Genomic DNA, 26,968 nt, shown 5'->3' on the forward strand with positions numbered 1-26,968 from the left:
TTATATACACAATATACCAAGTTATAAACTTATACTTTAAAATTCATACTCTTAATACACAAAAACAAACTTATATAACATTCCAAGTTATAAACTTATACACAATGACATTTTAAGTTATAAACGTATACTTCTTACAATCGTACTTATATACAACATTCAAGTTATAAAATTATACTTTGAAATTCATTCTTACAATACACAAAAACAAACCTATATACACAATATTTCAAGTTATAAACTTATATTTGCATAACTTATACACAATGACATTTTACACAACATTTCAAGTTAAACACAACATTCCATGTGATAAACTTATACATTAAAATTCATAATTACATTACACAAAAATAAACTTATACACAACATTCCAAGTTATACCCAACATTCAAGTTATAAACTTATACTTTAAAATTCATACTTATACACAAAAACAAACTCATGCACAACATATGTTCAAAGGTTGAAGTTTGAATAAACCCTAAAATACTATGAAGCTTGAAAAACTAAAAGGTTAAAGAAATTATACCTTAAATTGTTTAAAAAGCCCTCATATATTATTTGCTTCACATACCAATCTCCAAACACCAATTTGTCAAAACCTAAGTGAGATTCACATAACTTGCATAAAAAAAAACGAAGGCAACAATATATATCTTAAAAAACGAAGACAACAATAAATACCATTAACATAAAAAAACCTAAGTATAAAATTCACATAACTAGCATACAAAAAGTAAGCCCTAAAACACCATGAAGCTTGAAAAACTAAAAAAACGAAGAAGAACAACACCAATTTTTGTGGGTTTTGAAGGAGAAATTATACCTTAAAAAAATAAAGCCCTAAAACAATTGCGTGGGTTTTGAAGAAGAAGAACAACAACAACAATTTTCGTGAGTTTTGAAGAAGTTAAAGGTTGAAGAAGAAAAGAGGAAGAACAACAAATTTTTATGGGTTTGTCATGGTACTTCTTACTCAATTAATTTATTTATTTAGTAATTTGCATGATATTACCAAAACACCCCTTGACCTTTACAGTGGACTTTGACTGTTGGTCAATGGGCTTTCTTTTGGATCTCCCATCTTCCCCGTATGGCCCATAGGGTTTCTACTTCCAGGATACCTTAACTTCCCTCCTTGGAAGTAACTGCCTGTTTGACCTAACTTCCCACTCACTCACACTGACTGGTCATCCTTCTTCCAAGGCTGATAACTGTCCATTCTTCCCATGACCAGTCCACCTCCCATTACTCCCACTACTCCCATGATACTACACCTCTTCTTAGAAATAACTTCCCTTCCTCACCATTATAAATAGGGGCTACCATCAAGAAGGGAGGGGAATCTGAAAATAATCCTCTTAAGCATCCTTGCTCATACTCCATTTCATTAGCCTACCAACATTCCAATAACATCACCCACTGCATCCTTTTGTATTCATTCTGTAATCACTAACTCCATATTCTCATATCCACGTTCTAACTTCAGCGTCAGAGGGGTTTTCCGGGAGATCACCCCCGGATAAGGCTAACGTGTTGTTTCGCAGGAACCCAAGTCACTTCCTTCCACGAGTCGCTCCTCTTGATCACACTTCCACCTATCTCCAGGTATTTTAAGTGTCTTTTGCACTTCCTCGTTTCACTACCGAAACAGGGTTGAAGAAGGTTGAAGAAGATAAAGAGAAATGAGCAAATGTCGAAGTAAGATGGATTTTGAAAACAAATAATATATTTTCTTGGGTTTTGAATCTGCAGTATGAATGAAGGCGGGATTTTATCAAAAAAAATAGGGTATATGTTGTGGTTAATCGCAACATATACCTTTTTTTTTTGCTTAATTTTTCTACTACTTTTATGCTGCGTTTTTATAAAACCGCAGCATATGTTGCACAACATATAAGGTTTTTTCCACTAGTGGAAGCTTGGGTTGTGTTCGGTGAGTTTGATTGTGTTATGATCTTGGTGATGGTTATTTGTGATCAACCTGATTTGGCTTTTGTGTACTATGATTGTTTATTTAGTGATCAAGTACTTGATGTTCGGGAGAAGCACGGTATGGTTAGATTTCATTTGGAATGCACTCACATAAAGATAGAGGTAAAGAAGGTAGGATGTTCTTGCTATGAAATTTTTACGTGGGTATGGGAAACGGGCTCTCGAAACCTGCTTTTCCCAATTGCTAATCCTGCTGGCAGTTTCATTCCCCTTTTTACCCCTGCTTAGTGATATGCTTTTGCAAATAGATATTCATAAGTTCTTGGTTATGTTGGGAGAAACGGATGTTTCCTGTAATCCAACTACAGGATGTACTTTTGTTTATCTTTGTTTGGGGTTTTATACTGAATTTTGAATTACATCATTAACTTCCCCGGCATGCTGCATCATTTGTCTTATATGATATTGTGCTGCATCCTCGTATGGAAGCTTCAATAATGTCTGTCATATTTAAGATAGATCTGATTTTTACTGCTTTTGAACGACTAGAAAGCTTTTTATTTGTTCATGACCAGCCTATGAAAAACTGGATATTGCTATGGTCATTCCCTTATTTGGACCCAAATCCGAATCAATATATTTTCTATAGTCATTCCCTTCTCAGCGACTAGAGAGCACTAGTGGGAACAAGGTGTTAACACCTGAATCAATTAGATAGTCTGTTAAATTTTGGGTTTGTTACCTGAGCTGTTTTTCTGAACTGAATATTTCATATCTTATATGTCGATCTGAAATCAAAGGTGAATCAAAGAGCAGTGGTGGTGACATCAATGCAAAGGTGAAGGCACCTGGCCGATCTGAAATATATCATCCTGATGCTGAAATTTTAGGAATTGTCCGTAGAGGGCTGAAGATTGAGGCTTTAATCCGGTTCATACTTGAACAGGTATAATAACAATCATCTCTTTTGCTTTTTTATCGGCTTAATTAAATTATGTTCTGCTATTGGTTTAAATTAGACCTGATCATGGGCGGCCCGGCTCGGCCTGAAAAAGTGAGAGTTCGGGCAGAAAATAAGTGGCCCGAATTTATTGGGACGGATTTGGGATTGACGTTTAGCACGTGGCCCGGCCCGGAAAAGAGCTTGTTCATGATTTGCACTTTAAATTTATTTTACATTATGTATAATATGTACAATTGTATTTGTTTATTTCAATTATTTGTAATTTGTGTTTTAAATTATGTACAATATGTAACAATTGTATTTGTTTATTTTAATTATTTGTAATTTGTGTTTTTAATTATGTATAAATAATATATAACATAGGCCCGCAAACCCACATATTAGGGGTTTGGGCATGAACTTTTAGGCCCGCACTTTGGCCCGGCCCGCATCAATGGACTGTTTTTTCGGCCCGGCCCGGTGTTTGATGAGGTCTAGTTTAAATGATTTTGAATCTTTTCTATTATTTACTCTGTAATTCTATTAATTTTAGTTTATGTTTACTCTGCTAGCTCTCCAGTTAATCATATTTTTAGCTGTTGCAGCGATTTTAAGCTAATACTAGTCCGGTACCTTGTTCATTACTAAGAGTAATTGTTATGTCGCGATCCCAAGCCGATGAACTCACATGTTCGTATCCGATCCATCATATGTGAAGAGTGACTTAACTTCCTTTTCTCGTTGATGTTGCACCGGCCATTATGCGAGAAGTTTTGGTCGATATGTTTCAAATGACACAAATTCAACAAGATAAAGTGTAAGAAAAAGGCCACTTACTATTGATAAATGATCTAATTTAAGTCATCATTGTTCATTCTATTTGGATATGAATATGCAAATATAATTCATTGTTCTGTTTGATTCTCATCTGATCTGATGATGGTTGGCCAAGATAATCTTCCCTTCGAGAAATTTGTTAAGCTTTGTGCTTGTTGATTGGTCCGATGGCCAAAAAATTATTTGATAAATGACTTTTAAACAAAAATAAAAAAAAACTATTGTGGATAGTGCTTTTCATTGGCTTTGGTTTGCCCAACTTCTTTATAATAAAGTAACAATAGATAATAACTAATTTTATCAAACCTCGCCATTAACATTCTTTAAAAGATAAAATAAATTAATACTACTAGTTGATCAAACTAGCAAACAATCAATTGTTTAGAATCCATTGAAAGACAAAAAAACATATTTCCTCTCCTTTAAATAGTTTTACACTTTTCTTCATAGTCGGTTTCTTTTATTATCCCACGTTTCTTTTTTTATAAACATTAAACTTTTTTTAGAGTACCTCTTTAAATCGGGAGACTCTTTGACCGATAGTTTTACACTTTTCTTCATAGTCGGTTTCTTTTATTATCCCACGTTTCTTTTTTTATAAACATTAAACTTTTCTTAGAGTACCTCTTTAAATCGGGAGACTCTTTGACCGCATTCTCTTTTATGGGTATAGGTTGCCGTCTTCCTTCCCTCCCCAGACCCTGCTCATATTTTTATGAGTGGGATACACTGAGTATGATGATTATGATGATGATAGGCTGGGAAAGTGATAGCTAGGGGAAGACGACAACAACAATCAATTATCCAAATCTAGAACTTTGACTAAACAAAATAATATATGTTCCAACTGAGAAAAAACTCAATTTTTAATTCATATCACTTTTTAAAATTTTCATCACATTTTTTTCTTTTAATCCTATATCATTTATATAGTGTTAATATCTCTATCATTTCTTTATCTTTATATCAATTTTATTGTTGTGATTTCAAAGTGACAGGAGAAATCAAACTAGATCTGCCTCAATTCAAAATCTAACGTACATTTATTCTTGTAAAAACACATATTGTTGTATGAGAGGCCTTACTGAAAAAACGAGTCATATATAAGTTAAATAGCTCATCTCATACATACTATAAGAATATAAGCTTCTTATTTAACGTTATCCCACGAAAAGACAATAACTCCTTAAAAAGAACTACTTTAAACAACCATAAGTGAGTCTACACATTAGATGAATAACCCAACTCAAAAATCATAACCCCACCAGGCACCAAGCCACCACCATCTCAAAAGGGCATACAAGTTGACAAGTTGACAAGTTGACAACTCAATAATAGATACACCAAATACAAAAAGAAAAATTGTACCTTCATTTCATCTTTAATAAATCCCACCTTCCTTTTTGTAAAAAAGTTTTGTACCTTTTCTTCCATTTTAAATGCCTGCCCCCTAATAGTGTTTATTCCCACTTAAAACATCAATATGTTCATTTAGCACTAATTACAAGTTTGTACATCTAATTATTTGATTGTACAATTTGTCACTTACCACATCTTATCATCTTCTTTAATTAACATTTTGTCTGATCATCATACTTGACTTTTTTTCATCTTTAATTCTTTATCTTATTATTTCACCATTGAGCTATATAAATTTTTGATTTAATTATTTAGTTTCTAATTTGGAATGAAATAGGAGTATTTGTAAATCATAAATTATTTTATATAGTTCAATTTAGGGAAAAATTACACAATTTTTTTCTTTCGTAAAAATGCTAAATTAGTGAAAAAGATAATAAATTAATAAATTTTATTTATCACATAAGCCAACATTAACCGATAAAGTTATTTCATTTAAAGAAGACTTATGCATATGAAATTTTATCATATCATATACCTTATTTCCTTCTTTTGAGTAATCTTTCTTAACTATATTACTTTATTTTTATATTGTATTATTTTTCACGTAATAATATAAGTAATAATATAAATAAGGGTGATTTTGAAATTTTATTAAAAAAATGATTTCTTACTTGTAAATTTCAATAGAAGGACTAACCTATGTCCTACTATTTAGTTAAGCATCAAGGTTTTCAGATACACTGCTCATAGGTCCGTATAAACGGGATACACCAAGTATGATGATAATGATCAAGGTTTTCACACAATTTAATGTAATATATATATATATATATATATATATATATATATATATATATATATATATATATATATATATATATAATGACATAAAGTTGATATTTAAAAAGTTTATTGTTAAATGAATTTAATTAATTAGAACTTACTTGACCATATCATAACATTTAATTAGGATCAAAGGAAATATATTTCTCTTAAACTCTACCATGTAATGTCATTATAAGTAAAGACAATGAGCATGCTATGCACAATATAATTTTGTGGGTAGTTGTTATTAGTCTAATTTATCAATTGATTTGGGTTTTATAATATAATTATATATAATTAAAGATGATGATCAAAAATTATATTTGGGTATATTAAGTTTGATAAATATTGTATATATAAAATATTAGTCAGAAGCAATCATGGCAAAGAAATATCTAAAAGGATTAATTTAGTATTAATTTGGGAGAAATTATCAAGATTAGTAGGTAATCTGACAACATTCATCTAAGAGGATTAAAGAAGCATTGAACGTATATTAGTAATATTAGTGCATAAGAAGGTCATGTACAATTGGAAGACACTTGTCAATTACAAAAGGTCATCATAAGCTAGTGGGACACATGTTAATAGGAAAAACAAAGAAAGCCATATAAAATAAAGGAAAAATCACCAAAATAAAGAATAATTTGACACGTCCAAGACAACTACAGTGACAAGCAAGAGAATTTTGGAGATTGATGAAATAACAGAAGAATGTTCAACACGAACAATGATAGACTATAAATACACACCAAGAAGTACATAAATAAGGTAATTCATTTTTACTATTAAGAGAGATAAAAAAGAACTCTAACTAATTTATTGTGAAGGAGTTATTACACTTGATTTTCAAGGACTCACATTTGATTTTCAAAACAACATTATAATTGCACAATTATAAATCTAAGAAAGTAATTACTATCGTCATAAATAATCATCAAAAGAACATTGGTCAGATATTAATCATAAAAGACCTCACGTCAAAATAAGTTCTAAGTAAATAGAATCGTATGTAAAAATAAAATATAATAAATTTATTGAAATGAATCAAAATATAAAACCCACCACAGTCCACAAATTAAATAGAACAAAGAATTAACTGGCGTTTTAACTTTTAACCTTATCACCCTACTAACAAGTAATAATTCCTTATATTGTTAGGTCGAACAGGCTTAATAGTTAATATTGTACTTGAAACGCAGTAAAAAAAAAATAAAAATACAATGTACTTTTTGCTCTTTGAGCTATTTCTTAAAAAAGCAATTTCATAATATGTCCTTTTTACTAGCATATTAAAATGAGAGTAGAGTATTTGATACTCTCTTCTATTCTATCTATTAGTCCTATTTATTTTTTTCACTATTCATTTATTGTTTTTAATTTGTATTTTTTATTAGTCTTTAAGTTAAAAACATAGTCATGTAACATCTTGTTTAATTCGTCTCAATACAAAATTATAAATATTAATTTTTATAATTTTTAATTAAAAATAATTAAAAATATTAAACGTTAAAATATTGTTTCTATAAATATAAAAAATTAAATAACACTACGCAAGTAGGCAGTAAGAGATTCCGCATATCTAGTCATTTCTCCAACTCCTTTCTATCCTAATTCAGTGTAAAAGAGTGTACGTTAGTTCCCGTACAACCCTTACGTGGCAAGACGTGAGACGGTTACCCACACGTTCTACCGTGTATGATCGACATTTATACTTTTTATTGCCTATATTAGCTGTTCCTCAATTCACCTCATTCCAGAATTTTCTTTTCTTTGATATTTATTTATGTTTGTCCTTTCCAATTTTAAACCCTACAAAAATGTTGAAAATTTCAATGTTTGCTTCCAACAAAGTAGAAAAAACTTCACTCCCTGTCTCCCAACTTCTGCAGATTTCAAGTAAGAACTTTTTTTTTTTTTTTTTTTTATTCATTTTTAACTTTCTATTTTTGTTGATTATCTATTATTTTCCTGCTTGAAATAATTTGTTGATTGTATTTGTATGTGTGCATGTATGTTTTTTTTCTAAATCTAATAATTTTATGCATGGATTGTTTCATATTTTTTATGGGTATATATGATATTTGAGGTGTGAAATCTTGTGTAAAAATATTTGTGTTTTTTTATGAAAAATATTGTATGAAACTCACATGTAAATGTGAAGAAACTTAAAAAAGATTTAAATTACCCATCTTTTAAAATTATTTTTAATCTAGATTTAACTTGAGGTGTGAAATCATGTGCACAAAACCATATTGAGTGGAAATTGTGGGTTTGAGTTTTTTTTTTTTTTTTTTTTTTTGGATTTGTACTAAATTACGGACTATTATTGATTTTTTTAGGCTTAGGGTTCGATTTATTTCACTTTTGGATTTGATTTGAAGGGTTTTGATATTTTCATCTGGCAGTTCATGGTTTTGGGTCTTTATAACCAATCTTACAGCTTCCTTGTAAATAAAAAATTAAGAATAAACCATAGTTAAGTTTATTTTCAACAATTATACGAATATGTGAATTTATTTAAAACTAAACAATGTTTGAATTTATTTCCAGCGGATCAAGCTAATTTTGATTTATTTTTAACAATTTCTTGTATTTTTAATGTTATTAATTTGATATGCAATTAAAATTTAATTATGCTTGTGCATATAGATCTCTCATTTTCCCCCTATTATTGGGGACTTTTTTGTATTTGCAGAATATTTATATACTTGATCTATTCATCTTGAATCTAATACAAATCTACAATTATCATTAATACAAGTCAATAGTAACTCGATCACAAAATGATAGGGCACTTGACATCATTTTAAATCGCCCTATTATAGTAAGCCTTGATCACGTGCCAATTTTTATTAGAATTTTAAAGAATATTACATAGGTATTATATATGATCACAATGGTGATGTAAAAATGTAATACATCCTTAAATAAATATTCCACCTTTTGATCATGAAAATTAAATATTTGTTGAAAAAATTATAACCGAACCCATTAGGGACTAATGTTAGATCTTAGGTTTGGAGATCGGTTAAGGATTAATCGTAGTCACTATTAATATTCACTATTTATAAGAAATATTTTTTAGCAATGGCTTAATTAACCCTTCAAAATTATTTCCATAGACCTTTCAAGCATTGTAACTTCCTCATAATTTCAATTGTCATGATTTCTCATGATGGTTCCTTTCTTATTATTGCAGGTGTTTATACTTTATATCCATAGAGATTCATCCGAAGATTGTTTGACGATGAGAGAGAGCACGCTTGTTAGCGATTATGCAAGTATATTAACATGATTGTGTATATGCGTGCTCTCTGTCATTGTCATATAATCTAATGATGGAGGCAATTTCATTATTTCTTCTCGTCGTGGATGGGAGGATGTCAGCAGAGAACTGTCACAGGATCGAGTATCATCTTTCTACCCTTTGATTGGAGAACAATTACAGTTTATACCCTGTGAGTGCATAGACCTTCGCATTTTCTTACTGTTCTCGTTTTTGATTTGTTCGACCATGATCTACCAAAGTCATTCATGTTTTTGTTGTGTTTTTGTGTCAAATTGAAGCTGGATTGAAATTTTTTTAGTGGGTATTAGTTTTGCCATTATATGACCCGAGTTTAGCGGCTAATCTATGAGTTTTCATCTACTTTAAATCTAGCATCTTTCATAGTCATACTGCATACTAGCAATTAATTCTTATAAGATGGATCATGAATAGTATGGTTGGGTTTGACAAGTTATTGTAGGGATAGGATTGTTAAGTTTTCTTTATTAATTTTAGCATTCTGAAAGTCATTTTTGAAACTCTTGCTGGTTGATGATATTTTGATAATTTTCACTTCACCTCTTTTTATCTCTTTTTGGTTTTATTTTTGCCAAATCGCATAAAAAAACTACTCGGAAGCATTTAAAAGAATACCAAGCATCAAACTCAAGTCCACCATATTTGGATACATCATTTTATCCAATGTTGTACATCGTGGTGGTTTGAATCCTCTCATATCATGCACATACATTGGAAGTGTCAGTTTACTCGTGGTGGGTTAATTATTTCGAATCGGTGTACTCTTTACATGCAAGAAAGGATGCAGCAAAACTGTATTTCAATTGTTTTTTTGCCCCTTTTATTGAAATTTTTTGCTCATGCTTTTTGGACTAAAGCTTAAGCCTCAATTTTTAACATAAAATGTTTTAGATCTTGGATCATTTTAAGACAATCCCTAAGTTTTAGGATATTGGTCATAGTTGGGATTATGTTTATGAATATTTAAAATATAAGTGTTTTGTTTCTCGGAATCTCCATTTTGCTGTAATGGACCATTGGCACTTGGATACGGGTAGGGCACTTGGACACTTGATTTGGTTCAAATATTGGATTTGTTCATAAAATAGCCACATTGGGCACTATAGTTCAAATTTACTACTACAAATGACTCCAACAAGTTAGGTTCATCAAGTTCAAGCTCATATACTTAAAGAAAGGTTTGTTATTTCAGATTGGTTTAATAGGCTGAGAATAAATTTGTCCCCTTGGCATATCTAAGATCCACCAACGCTTATCATTAGCAATATGAGTGTATCCAAAATAGTAGCATCTCACGTTTCTATCCTTTTAGAAGCCATTTGGACAAAACATTCTTGTGGAAAGCACCTTCCAAGTTGACTTATTGAACTATTTGATGATCACGAATATGTTGAAGTGATGATGGCATTTAACCTAAACAAGTTCTGTTGCTTGGCATTTGAAGAAATACGAGTAGAGCTCATGTTTGTTCGTAGAAGAGATGATTCCATATGGTCATCCACAATAATGTTTCTAAATCCTTTTTGATCATATTTCAAAATGACAAACAATTTTGAAATGTGTCTTTCAAGTTAATTTGCTAGTTCTTGATTGGTCCAATTATTTCATCAACTCAAGATTTCGGAATGCTTTTTAAGATAATTGCCATTGTATCCCGACCTCCTCTTTAAATAACTATTTGACTTCACAAGATTTCTACCATTTGCTTGCCTTTAAAGCTAATAAGGTCAGATATTAATAGAAGAACCTTTTTAGAATCTACATTCATTTAACAAAATCCTCCTTTCCTACATTGAGCTTTGGTTACCCAACATCCTTGATTCTTTTATCAACCCCCAACATTCGGATTTACAAGAGAAGGTAATGTGCTCTAACAAGAGATGTATAAATTAAGGACGGAGGGCACATGCATTGATCTTTGTCAAAGCTATGCATTGCTTAGCGGAGATCGCATAACTCACAACTTTTCATTGAAAGTACATTTCGTCATGTTAGCTAAATCCTTCTCCCATTCATTTGTACATCTGCTCGATTTCCATCCATCTTATGAGGTACTACTCTTCCTTTTGATGTTGATGAATGCAAAAATGCAATCTTGATGGTAACGTAGGCTATTGTTACCTATCCCTTCCTTGAACACCAAATGAGCAGAGATGAATGATGTTAAGATGACATCCAACCTAAGCAAATCCTACTGTTTGATCTAAACATACCTTCGTTCACCAGCTGAATGTGAAAAAGCTTAATTTTTTCATCGTTTTCTATTTTGACAGCCAAAATCCCTTGAAAGAAGCATTTCATGATGTAAACCATCCGTTTCCATTTAGTTGTGTCATGTATCTTTTTATGTTGCACCAATCTAGTTGTGATGCTTCCTTTTATGTAAGTCGTTATTAATCAAAAAAATTCTAACCCAACGTCTAATTTAGTTACCTCATTTGACCCTATTTTAATGCATTCGTATTCAATTCTATTAAGATAATCAACAAGTTAGTGTTTTGACATCATGACCCTAGTTTCAAGTTTCAACCCTAAAAACCAATACATAGGTTAAAACCCTAATATACAAGTAATTTGTGAATAGAGGGAGTATTTATTAACTTTGAATTTTGAATACAATGAAAACCCTTTTCCTTTTTGTTCATATACATTTCATTTTTAAAATCCTCTATTATTAGTTTCATCTATCGTTTAATTTTTTGAACTAAAGAGAAAAGTTTAAGGTCTCTTTCCACTGTTTCTTTTTTTAATCTATCAAGAGAGGTATCTAGAGGCGGGTAATTTCTTATGAATACATTATTGTTTCATCTATTGTTTAACGACTTTCTTATGTCGAAATTTTATTATTAGTTTCATTATATTCCACTTTCAAACGGAAGTGAGACTTATGTGTGCTGGTGAATCCTTGAGTTTTAAGGATTAGGATTTAAAAAAACAGAAAGGAGGAAAAATTCCGTTATGCATGTCAAACTCATGGTAGACATTACTTGAAGATTGAAGAGTAAAAATGACAAATTGAATATCTCACTGTAGGATTTTAGGTTGCCCTGAGAAATTGATGCTGTTCTTTTATAAACATTGTCTGTTCTGGTTTTTATAGGCTTGGTTTATATAAATGCGTTTATTGCCGCGCAGTTAATAAAATGGCAATGTGATGCAAGGTTTGGCGTGCGTCATCCCCAAGAATTGATCAGCATATCAAGTTGACATTTATTTGTGTCAATGTGATAGAAGGGTGATGAGTTGATGATTTGAATCTGCAAACAGTTAAGTTCAGTCAAGCGACAATTGACTAACATGCTGCTGGTCTCTAGAGACCGGAGTGAAAAATATATGTTCCGATGATCACTGGTGGTGCATACCCTTACTTCTGTTTCCTATAATTATGTGATTGTGTAATGATGTTACTCTTTTGTTACATGTTACAGTTACTAGGGTTTGTAGATATACAATTGAAAGAGCAGCTTGATCGATCTGGCTCTTTTGCGGTGGATTTTCCTCTCATGTTCTGGTCGACTCTTTATTTTTCTTTTGTTGATTTTATGATCTATTAAGTCTCTTCTATTGCGCTTGAATAGCCACACGCCCACACCTATGATTATTTGCTCATCATCGAACTGCTCCAAGTTTACGAAACCTAGGCTTGTTTAAAAGGGCATAAATAAAGCATTAATATTTCGTCATTGGTCATCATTATCTAGAGATTAAGGTTGTTTGAAATTAAGGCTTAGGCATTGTTGTGGTTAGTTGTCTGATCAATGTAAGATTGTTTTATGACTACGCTTTTAAATTTAATTAGTAGATCCGAGACACCTTTTTTGTTATTACGTGTGTAAGATTGTGTTTTGTGTATTCATTCTCTTAAACCACATTGGAGTAATGAAATGTTATAGTTTTAAGTTTATTTACGATTGGTGGCAATTCCCAAACCCTGATTATAGTCTTATGAGCGGAATCTAATGGTTTCACTATTCCAAGTTGAAGGAAATGTATATTTCTAAACCAAACATTATTTTTGTGCTAAACTAAATGTAGCTCTTAATTTTTTCACCCAAGTTCCATTAAAGTGTAGTTTTTCTAACTAAAATCATTTTATTGATTAAAAACCAATTTCTATAACTTAATTTACGTACTTCACACTTAACTATGAGAGGAGAAAACCTTGTTAAGAAAATAATTATGTAATTTATTATCTTGTTATTTTGTTGGTTATACTCATTTTTTACACAGTTGTCCTTAATTTATGATTGGAGTTTAAATAATAAACCTTTTATAACAAATTATAAAAAGGTATGTAGTAAAATTTTATAATTGATAGAAATTTAACAAAAATTTTTATAGATGGATTTTAATTTTTATATATTTATGAAAGATTATATTTAGAATTACCTTTTTGTATGAAATATTTCACATATATTAACCAACAAAAACTTATCTATTAGCAATCGAAGTATCATGTAAAGAAAATAAGGAGCAACTATATTGAATCAACTTTCACAATTTTCACAAATTTTTTTTTTGGAAAATAATGTAACACAATATAAAAAGCAGAAAAATTGATTAAAGTACATCAATAAAGAAATAAGAGGTCTTATTCTCCTAAAGCAAAGTAAAAAAGGGCAGGCTACAGTAACAAATATATAGTCAAATGTTACATTATATAAAATACTAAAATACTAAATGCCTAAAGTTAAAGATAATAATATTATCAATACATAAGAGAAAGATATAGAGTCTAAAAATCAAAACTTTACGTGTTTTATCTTCCATAAACATAAATAATGTTACACCTCGTTTTTATATACCTCATATCATAACGGTCCGTTTGGTACATGGTATTAGAGGGCAATAAGGGTAATAAAAATAAGTAATAAAAAATTTGGTTGTTTGGATGCCTTCAATGGTAATAGATGGTAATAAAATTACCAAAAAGGGCCATTTTTATTACCATCAAACAACCTGGTATTAGGCTGTAATGGTAATGAAGTATTACTGTGGTAATAAAATAAGGTAATGTTGTTTCGAGCTGAAGGAAAAAAATAATGAAAAAAAAAGGTAATGTATGTAATTATTCAAAAAAAATATTATTATTAAAAAAAGAATCATTAGATAGAATAATTTAGATACAATAATGTTTTTAGATACAAATATACAATAATGAAACTAAGAGTTGTTACCATTTTTTATTACTAACAACCAAATGCAATCAATGAAATATTATATTTCATTACCATTCTTTAGTCATGCACACCAAACAAAAGAATCTTTATTACCAATTCTTATATTCATTTCTTCATTATTATTGCCACTACAACATTTCATTCTCATTACTTTATTACCATCAACCAAACGGGTCGTAAAAATTATCATGAAAACATTGCATAGCCATTCATGTTGTCTGTGTAAAGAGCAATTCACTCGCCCACCGTCCCTTATAGACTTGCTAAATGAATTTGTTTGTTCGTTTAATGAGGTGTGCCTTAATTGAGGTTTGACTAGGATTATTAATCACATGAGCTAGTTTAAGTAAGTAATCGTGATTGTAATATTGACAAATTACCTTCATATAAAAGGATTTGATAGATGACACTTTTAGAATTTTTATTTATCTTTTTTGTTTGTTTTGTTTATTTTATTGGTATTTGTTTTGCCTTTTATGTTGATTTACAAATAACTGTGATTGATTTGGAATTTCTGCTAATTACATCCTTTCTGATTTGATTCAGAATTAATAAAGCTCGTTTATCTTATACATGGAAAAAAATATTGACCACCTTATGCTAAATAATAGTGTTTTAAATTATAAATATTTTTCAGAAAAAATCATATATTTTTATGGGAAAAACTAATAATCTAAAAATAATCATTAATAATTTTATTTTGTTGTTATAATTTAATGAATATATAAATTAATTATATTATTCTAAATGACAATTCATCTTATTTTATGGGTGGGTGGATATACCATATCATGACGATTAATAAAATTATATTCTTATGTATAAGGAGTTAATTGACACATTATTAAATGATAACGTGCTAGTTTAATATATTTTAATAATATATTTATACTTACACTGATCATTTATCATTTAACTTAATATATATGTGGTAATTCTTAAAACCAAAGACTACTTTTTTACAAAACTTACTCCAAAAAACCATTTTAGCTAATCTCCATCTTTCCTAATTTGTTATAATTTTTACTTTTGGAAGTCTCATTTGCTATAATTTTTTTAAAAGATAATTTATAAATTTAATTTTTTTAATCTTATCGCACACTAACAATCAACCAAAATGAAGTTACTATCAACTTAATTGAGTATGCATATGCACTTAAGTTTTACTATATACTCCTTTTTATTCACCTTAAGTATCTCATTTTCTTATTGGATCAAGTTATCTTAAATATTTCATTTTTATTTTGGGTATGTTAACTTTACCCCTTAATAAATACTCACCTCAATTCACCTTAGGTGTCCCATTTACTTTTGAACACTATTTATCTATCACTCTTAAATTACATTTTATTATTAATCTATAAATTAAAACATAGTTATTTGGGATCTTATTTGATTTATTTTGATGTAAAGATTATTAATATCAACTTTTTATAATTTTTAATTATACATAACTTAATATATTAAGGATCAAATAAGTACATTGGATATAGTGCATAAAATAAATAAAACACTTAAAAATAACAGGAGGAAGTATAATTTTTTTACATCTTTATACTTACTGACCTCACTTTAGTCCTATTAAATTTAAGAATGCTTCCTCCTCTTTCATACGTGGTCAGTAATTTAGGATGGCCAATGAGTACGGAGCACGAAGCAATCATCACCATTTACAGTACAAAACAGAAGACCTACTTTTTCTACCTTTGACTTCCTTTAAGTTTCATTTTTTGGGGCTTTTTTGTTTCATAATTAATGCCAAAACACCCAACTTTTTGGCCACTCTCCACTCCTACAAACTCCCTCCTTCTGTTCATACGCTACTTTAAATGAACAAGAAACTAACCCATTGTTTTTCATCACCCTTTTTTTCTTTCCCTCTTCATTTTTCCCACAAGATCATGAAGCCTTCCAAGTTTGTAAGTTTTATTCCCTTTTCTTGATTTTTAGCTTCTTATAACATTTATGATCATTATTTATATCTCTGTTTGTTATTTTTATGTAGCTTTAGCTGAACTTTTGGTGTATGAATGCAAATAATCTTTGCTATTCTGCTTACTCTTATTGATTTTGCACTGATTAAAATTTACATTTTTTAGTGGGGTTTAAAGATTTTGAGTATTTGGGTTAATGGGTTTTGTTTGGCATGATCTTTGAATGATTAGAGAAAAATGATTAAATGGGCAGTACTAGATTTGCAATGAATATCACAAAATACATATTGCTTCTGTAAAGATGCAATCGTTTTCATTTTTATCTTAAATAAAGATTGTATTTGTAAAATTAATAGAAATTCAGGCAAATAGTACTAATATGCATCATTATGTTCATTAAACAGTAATATGAAATTAAATTAAATAAAGATTGTATTGTGAAATTAATAGTAATATGATAGCTTTTACACCGATGACAAAGGGTAAATGATGTCCTATGCAATGTTCCTGGTTGAAGGAAGGCTTTAAAATTTTATTTTTCAATGTTTTGAAATGTTATTTTTCAATGTTAATTGTTATATGGTCATGGAAGTAGGAAAAATCACTGTTTGCTATGTTTAATAAATTTAATTTTTATGTTAGTTATGAAAAATTAGAGGACAAATGATGGGTTTAGAATTGTTCAAATTCCAAGGATGCTGGATGGAAGTAAAACAATGAACAAACAACACTGTGTTTAACTACCACTCCTAATATGATGTTCTGTCAATGGTTTCATTATATACGAGAGTTAGCTTGAGACGATCACTCGTCAATACACATGAATTGGATTTGGTGTGACTTTAGCAATTTGATCATAGTCTTGACTCTTGAAGCATAGTATCTTGGTTTTTCTAGTCAATTCAATGGTAGCTATAAATTGATTATTAGACTTAGTTTTCTGCATTGTGTAAGGATATGTGATCCAAGTTTGGGGGTCCCTATTCTTGATTGATCGGATGTAAAATATGTTTCTACATCAACGATATTCTTGATCGTTGACGGTTTAGTGTAGGTTTATGAAACTTTTCCTCCAATAAAGATTTGTTTTGATTTTCTCTTGTTCAGTGAACGTTGTTGAGTCAAAAGTATGCTACTATCGTAGATTGATTAATATTTACGAAGTTAAAAGTTGATTTCACGTTAGTGACGGAAACATGTTATGTGTGCGAGTCTTTAGAATGGGGGGTGGAAATGAAGGTTTATTCAACTTCTTTGCCTTGAAAGTGTTGTGCTGATTTGTGCCGAGAATGCTACAATTGATTGCGATCTGTAACCACAATATTGCATTGGTTTATATCAATGTTACATATGTTGAATTTTGTTTTTGGGATTTTATTTTCCAGGCGAATTTTGTTGGTGCTAAAAGACGAAGAACCTTTTCCATCAAGTCCCTTCGTACCTTGGCTTTGTTATGTGCTGCTATCTTCATTGGCAGTGCGTTTGTTGTAACGGATTACAAGAAGGTATATATCAATCTTTGATCCGTTCAGGTTTCAGTTGGTGCTGTTATCTATATGATTTATCTTATATTCATGAATTCATGATACGGCTAATATACTGTCCTGTGTGCTTTATGTTAGCATGTGTTACTTAGACACTCTATTGATGCAGAGACTCTCACCCGATGGCATGCTGGATATTTTTTTGAGAACAAAATCTATGAAGTGTGAGGTTTGTTTTCTAAAGGCTTGATATTCTTGCAGCTCTAGATTGTTACCGATGTTCCACTTATAACGTATATCGTTCGCTTCTTTCAGGGCCAATGTAAACCGATTGGAACTGATACACTTCCTAAGGGTATTATTTCAAGCACGTCTGACTTGGAAATGCGACCATTGTGGGGTACACCCGTCAAAAAGGTCAGTTACCACACTGTTATGGACTCATAGTGTCAACTGCCGAGTAATCATACATTCCCATTAGGGTTCTTCCATCTTCAGAATTTTGAGAAGAAACTGACACAGACACCAGTTGAGCGGTATTGTACAATTGTGTTAAGATGAAACTCACGCCAGTAAACAAAATAATCCATTCTTTATATCCTATTATGATATCAAGTAATTTTGGATATTTAATTCCTCAGTCATCTGACAAGTTTCTTTTCCTCTTTCCTTGATTCCTCGTGTTCTACCTAGAAATCAAATAGGAACTTGTTGGCCATGGCTGTTGGTTTGAAGCAGAAGGAAAGTGTAGATAAAATTGTGACGAAGGTGAGAACCGAGAACATTTTTTCTTTGGCTTCATCGTTTTATTAGTTGTTGGACATGATGCACTTTATCCCTCCAACAGTTTATAGAACACAATTTCGCTGTCATGCTTTTTCATTACGATGGCAACGTGGATGACTGGAACGACTTTAAGTGGAATGCTCGTGCCTTGCACATTGTTGCTGCCCATCAAACTAAATGGTATTTTAACGGGGCCAATTCGAGTACATCATTCCTGCACTGGCAACAATATTTTTCTCATTATCTTTCCTGCAGGTGGTTCGCAAAGCGTTTTCTACATCCTGATATTGTTTCTCAATACTCTTACATTTTCCTCTGGGATGAAGATCTCGGAGTTGGAAACTTCAATGTTCAACGGTATTATTGCCTTTGATACGCCTACCATTTCCTGAAGGATCACTCCTGGTTCTGCTCCTTACTCCTGCTATAAATTTTGCAGTTACTTATCTGTCATTAAGAAAGAACGACTACAGATTTCACAGCCTGCTCTCGATCCAGAAAAATCGGAGGTCCATCATAAACTTACAGCCAGACAAAAGTTCGCACTTGTGCACAGGTTTAATTTTTACTTGAAAACTTTCGTTTGAAAGGAGATTGTTTGGTAAATTTGAGTATTAGTTGTTGGCTGTTTATTAGAGAAAAAGTGGGTCAACAAGCCAAAAGCCAATCAAAAAAGCTAGCTGGAGCAGCTTTTTCATTTTGGCTTAAAAGCCAACTTTTCAGCTGCTTTAAACGTCATTTACCAAAAACTTTTTTTAGCTGTTTGACCAACTAACAAGCCAAAAGCCAACCAAAAAGCTAAGTAAAAAGCTAAGAACCAAACACCCTAAAATCTTGGATTTGCATATTCACGCTGTGTAAACCATTTTTTTCGGTGTTTTTCTGAATGAACTTCTTACTACTGTAACTTCTGGTTGTTATAATTAATTTACTTACAGGAGAATCAACAAGGTCCTTCCCGGTGGAAGAAAATGCAATGAAAATAGCACGGAACCCCCTTGCACAGGGTAAAAATCTTTACAAAATCTTACTACTGTAACTTCTGGTTCTTATAATTAATTTTTATTTTTTTTCTCCCTTTCGTTATATTATAGGTGGGTGGAGATGATGGCTCCGGTTTTCTCACGAGCAGCATGGCGCTGCGCATGGTATATGATCCAGGTGCTCTTCCATCATGAAAATTTTGCACTAGATAATACAAATCGAGTTGGCTGTCTGGCGACTCTGGTCATATGGCGTTTATTTTACGAACTTTGCATTTCTTATGGTTTACAGAATGACTTGGTTCATGCATGGGGTGTAGACTTTCAGCTTGGTTACTGTGCTCAGGCAAATCCCTACTCTCAAAGGCTTTATAATTGTCCTGCATCTTCTTAATTTTCTGAATATCGGCCACTATTTGTATTTTATAGGGAGACAGAACAAAAAACATCGGCATAGTTGATTCTGACTTTGTGGTGCATTACGGCCTTCCTACTCTGGGAGGAGAAGCACGGAACAAGGTACGTAACATTTGAATAAGCATGAATGCTGCATGACAATATTTTGCCTTCTGCGAACCATAGTGGCGTTTTGATCAGTTCACAAGTAGATTTACTCGCTAATAACTCATGTAGACTGATACTGAAGCCTCTAGTCAAGGAAAAGCCTCATCACTCGATTCACCGAAAGAGGTACCTACACAAGACCCTAATGTATTCCTTTAACATTGGTGGGACTTGGATTCTTACACATTTACGTTGATTTGTAGGAAACGTCGCCTTCTAATAAAACTGATGCAAGAAGTGCGGTAAGTTCTAAAACACTATCGAATTTTCTATCTTCTGAATATCACTTGAAAAACACTCGTGCTTGCATCTATACTCAACGATCCTTGAAGAGTCCCGAGCTTTAGTTTTTCTTTCCGATTTACTTACTATCATGGAAATCTAAAGTGAATCTGTTGACTTTTTTCTTTGTTTGTGTAAAATAATTCTTTCGTTTAGATTTTTAATGAAGGCGATTTTCTACAGGTGCGTAAACAGTCGCTAATAGATCTAGAGAGATTTAAGAATAGATGGAAGAAAGCTGTTACAGATGATGATTCTTGGATTGATCCATTTCAACAATCTTTGAAGCAAAATACCAGATAGATTTTACACTCTTGATTAGTGATTTGGATTTTATTTAACTGCAAGTGCACAGTATGCATATAACTAACAAGTCAATCTCTTTACTCTACTAGTGTTTATATAAATAAACAAGTCAAATTTATTGATAGCGTTAAAAAGTGGTTATATAATTTATATAAGTATTCTCTAATTTTGAATTTATAAGCCGTATTTATTACTTTTTGTAAGGGAAAAAGTGATTTCATGTCCTTATAAATAAGAAAGAAGGGATGAGTACTAATTTTAATTTTTTAAAAACCATCTATTAATATAATAACACTATTAAATCAAGAACAAGTGAAGAAAGTTCTAGAGCCAAAATTTAATCAACATCTACATCTATAAAGAAAAGAAAATGAAAGAAAAAACGATATATATGACATATGGAAATTATAATATTCACCCTTTTGGCCCACTTTCTCAAATATAGCAATTACTCATTAAGGTTGAACTAATAAGTTTGTGTAAACCATCATCTTCAATGGACGCTTTTATTAACTATACTAAACTACATTACATATAAAGCAATTGCTCAATCCTCCATACTTTATATATGAATATAAATACTCCACTGATGTGTTTCTTTCCATATAATCGATATAAAATATATATGATTTAACAATTGATAATTACGCTCAAAATTGAAAATTAGACACATAAACCGAATTTTATTTTTCTAGACGACTACACAATTTTTAAATATTTCAGTCATTGCCTGAATTTTTTTTTTCAAATAAATATTATCAATTTTCTGTAAGAACATTTTATTATATCTTTTATTGATAGGAGGATTAGTATGATCACTTAAGTCAACATACAAATTAAACATTATCTACGTTTGGTATGATATGATAACAAAAATATTAATAATATATATTTAAAAAACTAAAATTGGTATTATTCTAGGAAAAAAAACTCCTTAGTTGGTGTTATTCATAATTAATCAAAAGTTGGTATTATTGTAGAAAAATTATCGAAAGATCGTATTATTCACGATAATTTTTCCTAAAAAAGATGAAATCTAATAAATCTTTATTAAAAGTTTAAAACAATAAGGATAAACTAAAATGAACAAATAAGATTTATAATCAATTATTGTATAACAAGTCAAACAAGTTTGTAGAATCTCATGATCTTATGATCCGTTTCCATTGATTTTGATTCTACTCTTTGTGAATTCTAAGTAGGATGCAAATTCTGATAACCTTGGTTAGCATTAGGATGAAAGAAATCAAGCCAATGTAGCAGTAGGTTATATGCTCAAACTGTGTTGCAGTCTCATCCTAATGTTCCTGAAAATCTACTTGGTAGACCGGTAGTTCACCATAACAGAAGATATAAAAATCACATCATTCGAATTTGTACGAAGTAAATGAAGATACAGATATACATATCATTTGAATGGAAAGAAACAAAAAGCTAAATCGAATCATTCATTCACCCAAAATTTGAACGAGGAAAAGGCGATACAACAGAAGTACCAGTTTCTAGTAAGAAAGAGTGACTGATACATGAACTGATCGAGTATCACCTGTTAAAACCTGTAATACAATGCGATTACTATAAGCGTCTCTGTTTGCTGAGCAGCCCCGCGATGACATTTCCAAGGTCTTCACCGATATCCTCCTGTACATGGTGCCCTGCCTGAAAAGTACAAAAACAATTCTTGTATCACATAGCTCGACTTAATGACCACTTATACAAACACGTCAGAAGGAATGAATCAAGAATCACTACCATGGGAAGTTCGATCAATTTGTGATTCGACTCCTTGCAGAAATCTTCAACACCCTCATAATTTAGCCATCGATCCCTTTGGCCCCAACAAATCGTTGTGCGTACTTTCCAATCTTCACTCATGAGAATCTTCCTGGTGTCCTCGACGTAAGCCTGTTATATACACAACACTATAAGAGTTTGCACAAACCAATGTTTCTCAAGGTAATATTGTAACTCATCATGCCGCTAAGTGGGATGTTAGTGTTAATGATGAGCGTGTATGCCTGAACCCTTTCCCCTAAGGGTTTTGCACCTTACCCATTCTTGATTTATGCTAATTTACAGGTTTTTCTAAAAAAAAAAAAAAAAAAAAAAAAAAAAAAAAAAAAACCATGTTTCTCTTCCTTATTTTGAAAGCTGAGGAGGGGGAATGATCCAATCTAGTGTTTTGAATTTGATAATCTCGACATACAAAGAAGTGTTTTGCAGTTTCAGGATCCCTGACTAAAACAAGAGCAGATATTATATTACCTTTAACTGCTTTTTCATAGCTCTGCTGATTGCATTGAGTGCAAACCCTGAGGACCCTGATGTGAGGTAAGGCCGCCTATAAACCATAGCGTCATCTTCCTTCATTTTGTATGGACCAGCGCTAGTCAATGCTTTGTCACTTGCTCGGAGGGGATCCTAGATAAGCAGCCGAGATAATATCATGACATATCCTCATAAGATGAGCTTAGACCGTAATATCATGCCAAAAAACTTCGCTTTATACCTGAGAAAATATTTCTCCTAGCAGAAAGTTGCTGAATATGGATAACGTTGATGGCAAGTTCGCGTGCTTAGCTGTTATCTTTAATAAAACCAAAAAGAGGAGAAATGAAGTTATGTTGTAATGCGAAGTCGGCATATATGTAAAACCAAATTGCCATATTGAAAAAATCCTAGAGAGATTATCAAGTTTCAGAAACATACAGGCGGATTGAGGAGAATGAGATCATTGACTTTCTCCTGATGCTCGAAAGCATATTTCACGACAACAGGTGCAAAGTATCCCTGCAGTCAGCAGTGCAGAATAGACTTGGTATGTAAAAATTTGGATTTTCCGCAACAATCAGGATTGTTTCATAAAAATAGACTGGAATTAGAACCTGTGCAACAAGTGAAACCTTGTTGGGATTTGGAACCCGATCATCAATCAAAGACTTCAAGGATGCAACATACTCTGTAAAAGAACCTTAGATTAGCAAACGTAAGACTCAAATTAATCTCGGTCTATATTTTAAGTATGTAGGATAAAATCACCTTCCATTGTGTAGTCAAAACCGTATTTAGGTTGGGGTTTCTCTGAAAATCCAAATCCTGCAAAGTAGGAGAAGTTCAAATGTTGTTGAAATTCTATCAAGGAACCAACTTAACCAAAAGCTTAAGCTGATGGTTCCAGCCCTAGAATATGTTACATGCTCTATCACGCCCCCTCACACAAGGGCCCTTTGGGCTAGAAGTGAGTGCCCCCTCATGGTACTAAATATCCCACTTATAATACTAAGGGTGGATGCCGTGACCTTTTGTCACGTTGGCTTTTGAGTTCTGATACCATGTCAAAGAACCAACTCAACAAAAAGCTAAAAGTTGATAAGGTATCCCCAAGATATGTTACATAATCTATCAAATTCTGTTGAGAAACAAAGCACATATAAAGTGAATGATGTAAGGTACAAAAGAAACTTACCTAACCAATCAAAAGCAATGACATGAAAGTCCTTGGAAAGTACTGGAAGAACTTTACGATATGAGTACGCCTGTTAAAATATTGTCCCGATTAGATATGTTGTAGTCAAAACTCCTAGAGTTGAGGAGTTGGGGCTTGTACCCAAGACCCACATAAGAGAAGGATTGACTACTTGACTACACATAAACCCAATGAGTTTTCATCCTAAAACCAATTGGTATTAGGAGGAGTAATCCATCAAGTATATATGTTAGTCAAACTCTCTGTAATTCTTCAATGTATGATCACATGTGGGTTATTTTCCAACAAGGATCAAGTACATCAAGGCCACCGTATTCGGAATGTGTATCAAGAAATCATTCAAAGAAACATATATTGAAACACCCATTTTGCATAGAATATTGCGATTGAGGAAGTTAATAAAGGGTGACATAAGAGATTGTAAGGCACACCTGTGATGGAAAACCATGAATGAGCATGACTGAAGGATTATCAGCATTTCCACTTTCAACACAAAACCATCTATTGTACAATATTATACATATAGGTAAACCCTGCAAATAACCACTCTTCAATTCCTGTATAAGATGAAGCAAGGCCACAACAATGCTATGGACTTAAGCCCAACCATATGGGGTCGGTTACATGAACCAAAACAAATGAATGTGAGACATTGTCACCAGCAAAAATTATACTTAATTCAGCCCTATCTAATACTAATCTACAACTGAAATCCATTTGGATGATCACATATATTCGATCATTCTCAATTCATTCTTATCTATTGTCATATACTAGGCGATCCGAGCTTAAACATACTCCATATTAGCGATTTGATAAGAGGGATTCACCTAAAAATGTCATCAGAGGCCTGAGAGCTGCTGGCCATTGTCAACCCAAAGATTGGATCTTTTGCCTTCTCTCCTGAGCTGCTAACAACATAAGCTTTCACCTGAGTAAAGTTAACAAGGAACACTTTAGTGGTAAGGGTACTGGATGCAGATGTTGATTTCTGATACAAAGTACCACATCTAACAAGATGCAAGAACACCCAAGAAATTTTGCATAGTTATAAGTGGTTTTCATGTTTATACTTCTTTTGTTTTGGATTATGATAAACTAAATATTAAAAGGGTTGATTTCTGATCATGGGCACTTTTTATTCATGTGAAGTTGCAGATGATGATTGCTACCAATGATCAGACTCTTCTTTGTTATTGCTAAAAAGGGTTAGGTTGTGTACATCCATGATCCAACCCAGCCCCTCCAAACCCCACTTTTGATGGGAGACTCTTAATGGCTTTCGGGTAATGAAATATACATAAGCGGCTTTCATGTTATAATATGTTGAGTGATCTTCCATCCTATTCCATTTCTAAAACAATTTAGAGGAATAAGTTTCTTACTCATATACTGATAAATCTATTGAAAAGAAGTTCAGATCAAATGCATTACTACTTGATAAAAGGTAGTTCTAAGGGTGTGAAGCTGACCATTTTCCCTTGCTTGAACCATTCATCAGCAGGGCTTGATCCTTCTGAATACTTTCCTGCCAAAATACATGTGATATTATTAAGCTAATGATGTCATATTTTAGCTGGCAAATCATCATTTCAATCTTTTAAAGCTTTATTATTGGATGCATATAGGCAATGGGGTGTGATGCAACTGCAAAGCAATAAGCTTTAAGTAGTTGATGGAGTAAAAACAAAGTGGCATCGCATCGGCCGCGTTATAAAGCTTTTCAAAATAAAAGAACTGATATTTTACGCGTTGTAAGGGTGTTAAAAAAAACCACCTTTTGGGCCGATATCTTATAGTTTGGATTGATATTTAGGTGCTATGATAACGGCATCACTCTAATCAGTGTTCCGTTACCACGATCATAACCAGCATTTTTTTTAACTATGATTGTAAATAAAAGCAAAAGTAGCCAAGATCATAAATTTAGTTCACAAACTTGCAATTTAATTAATTTACACAACTTATTATCTAGCGCTCGGCTACAATTACTTAGATAGTCGGCACAAACTACCTTGCACCGAACGAACCCATATTCGTAAATTGTCGTCATAATCCATAACAAAAACAACCCAGATCAAATTACCTCCACTAAAAGAAAACCCATCACCAGCAGAAACAGGAGCATCCAACAAGTAAAAATCCTGCAACACCCCCAAAAAATAAATAATCACTAATAAAACCAATGAACACTAATAAAATAATGATTATAATTAATTACCTCTTCTTGACTACATCTCAACTTAAAAAGCCTCCTCCTTTCAGTAAAAATTATTTTAGATTTGGGTAATCCAGCAAGAGGAGTAGTAGAGATTTGATGGGAAATTTTAAATTGATGGGAATTGAAAAAAGAGGAAGCATTAACAGAGTGAAGAGACATATTTACAGAAATTCTTAGCAATAATTACACTATGATTGATGAAAAAAGGGAAAAAGAAAGGAGATGACCGTTAAATGCGGTAGGAATTTGATGGCCTTTAAGTTTTTGAAAATAGATAGGATTTGTTTGGTTGTTAGCCCCGGTGCCGCCATTTTTTCACCCCCTCTATTTCTCACCATATAAAAAATATCATGATTCATAAATGATTGTGGATACAAGCAAGGATAGAAGGTGATAACAAAAATTAAGCAGACAAGAAATATAAGATAATTAATACTCACAGTATATAGTTGAGAAGTTATTAGGAGTCGGAATAAAAATAAGCTAATAAAAACAGACCATGAAAATAGTAGGTTGTGACTTGTGA

The 26,968-nt window shown here is 31.8% G+C and overlaps 2 protein-coding genes and 2 long non-coding RNA genes across 5 annotated transcripts; 3 read left to right on the top strand and 1 right to left on the bottom strand.

Annotated features, from left to right (window-relative positions):
* Positions 1-2,028: 2,028 nt before the first annotated feature.
* LOC130798461 (uncharacterized) lies at positions 2,029-3,210 on the top strand. Of its 2 annotated transcripts, none has more exons than XR_009039055.1 (2): positions 2,029-2,109; positions 2,739-3,210. It is a non-coding gene; the product is annotated as an uncharacterized LOC130798461 (long non-coding RNA). The 2 variants fall into 2 exon arrangements; XR_009039056.1 differs by lacking the exon at positions 2,029-2,109 and adding an exon at positions 2,119-2,629.
* A 4,437-nt stretch (positions 3,211-7,647) lies between these two features.
* Positions 7,648-13,121, top strand: LOC130798462 (uncharacterized). The gene is made up of 3 exons (XR_009039057.1): positions 7,648-7,804; positions 9,108-9,366; positions 12,351-13,121. It is a non-coding gene; the product is annotated as an uncharacterized LOC130798462 (long non-coding RNA).
* A 2,972-nt stretch (positions 13,122-16,093) lies between these two features.
* LOC130798463 (uncharacterized) lies at positions 16,094-20,868 on the top strand. Its single transcript, XM_057661453.1, has 15 exons — positions 16,094-16,314; positions 17,715-17,834; positions 17,983-18,042; positions 18,129-18,230; positions 18,507-18,581; positions 18,661-18,779; positions 18,855-18,956; positions 19,039-19,155; positions 19,538-19,606; positions 19,694-19,760; positions 19,875-19,928; positions 20,012-20,101; positions 20,216-20,272; positions 20,350-20,388; positions 20,612-20,868. The coding sequence occupies exons 1-15, from the start codon at positions 16,225-16,227 to the stop codon at positions 20,729-20,731; spliced, it is 1,281 nt and encodes a 426-aa protein (XP_057517436.1). The 5' UTR covers positions 16,094-16,224; the 3' UTR covers positions 20,732-20,868.
* Positions 20,869-22,068: 1,200 nt separating this feature from the next.
* LOC130798465 (uncharacterized) lies at positions 22,069-26,874 on the bottom strand. Its single transcript, XM_057661454.1, has 13 exons — positions 26,443-26,874; positions 26,308-26,365; positions 25,694-25,749; positions 25,052-25,152; positions 24,653-24,722; positions 24,201-24,270; positions 23,774-23,830; positions 23,620-23,693; positions 23,444-23,524; positions 23,244-23,321; positions 23,000-23,155; positions 22,487-22,639; positions 22,069-22,393 (listed from the first exon to the last, which is right to left on the bottom strand). Exons 1-13 carry the CDS (start codon positions 26,599-26,601, stop codon positions 22,310-22,312), a joined length of 1,197 nt encoding a protein of 398 aa, XP_057517437.1. The 5' UTR covers positions 26,602-26,874; the 3' UTR covers positions 22,069-22,309.
* Between the last annotated feature and the right edge of the window lie 94 nt (positions 26,875-26,968).

This window comes from Amaranthus tricolor, chromosome 13 (assembly GCF_026212465.1).
Source record: "Amaranthus tricolor cultivar Red isolate AtriRed21 chromosome 13, ASM2621246v1, whole genome shotgun sequence".
Lineage (NCBI taxonomy): Eukaryota > Viridiplantae > Streptophyta > Magnoliopsida > Caryophyllales > Amaranthaceae > Amaranthus > Amaranthus tricolor.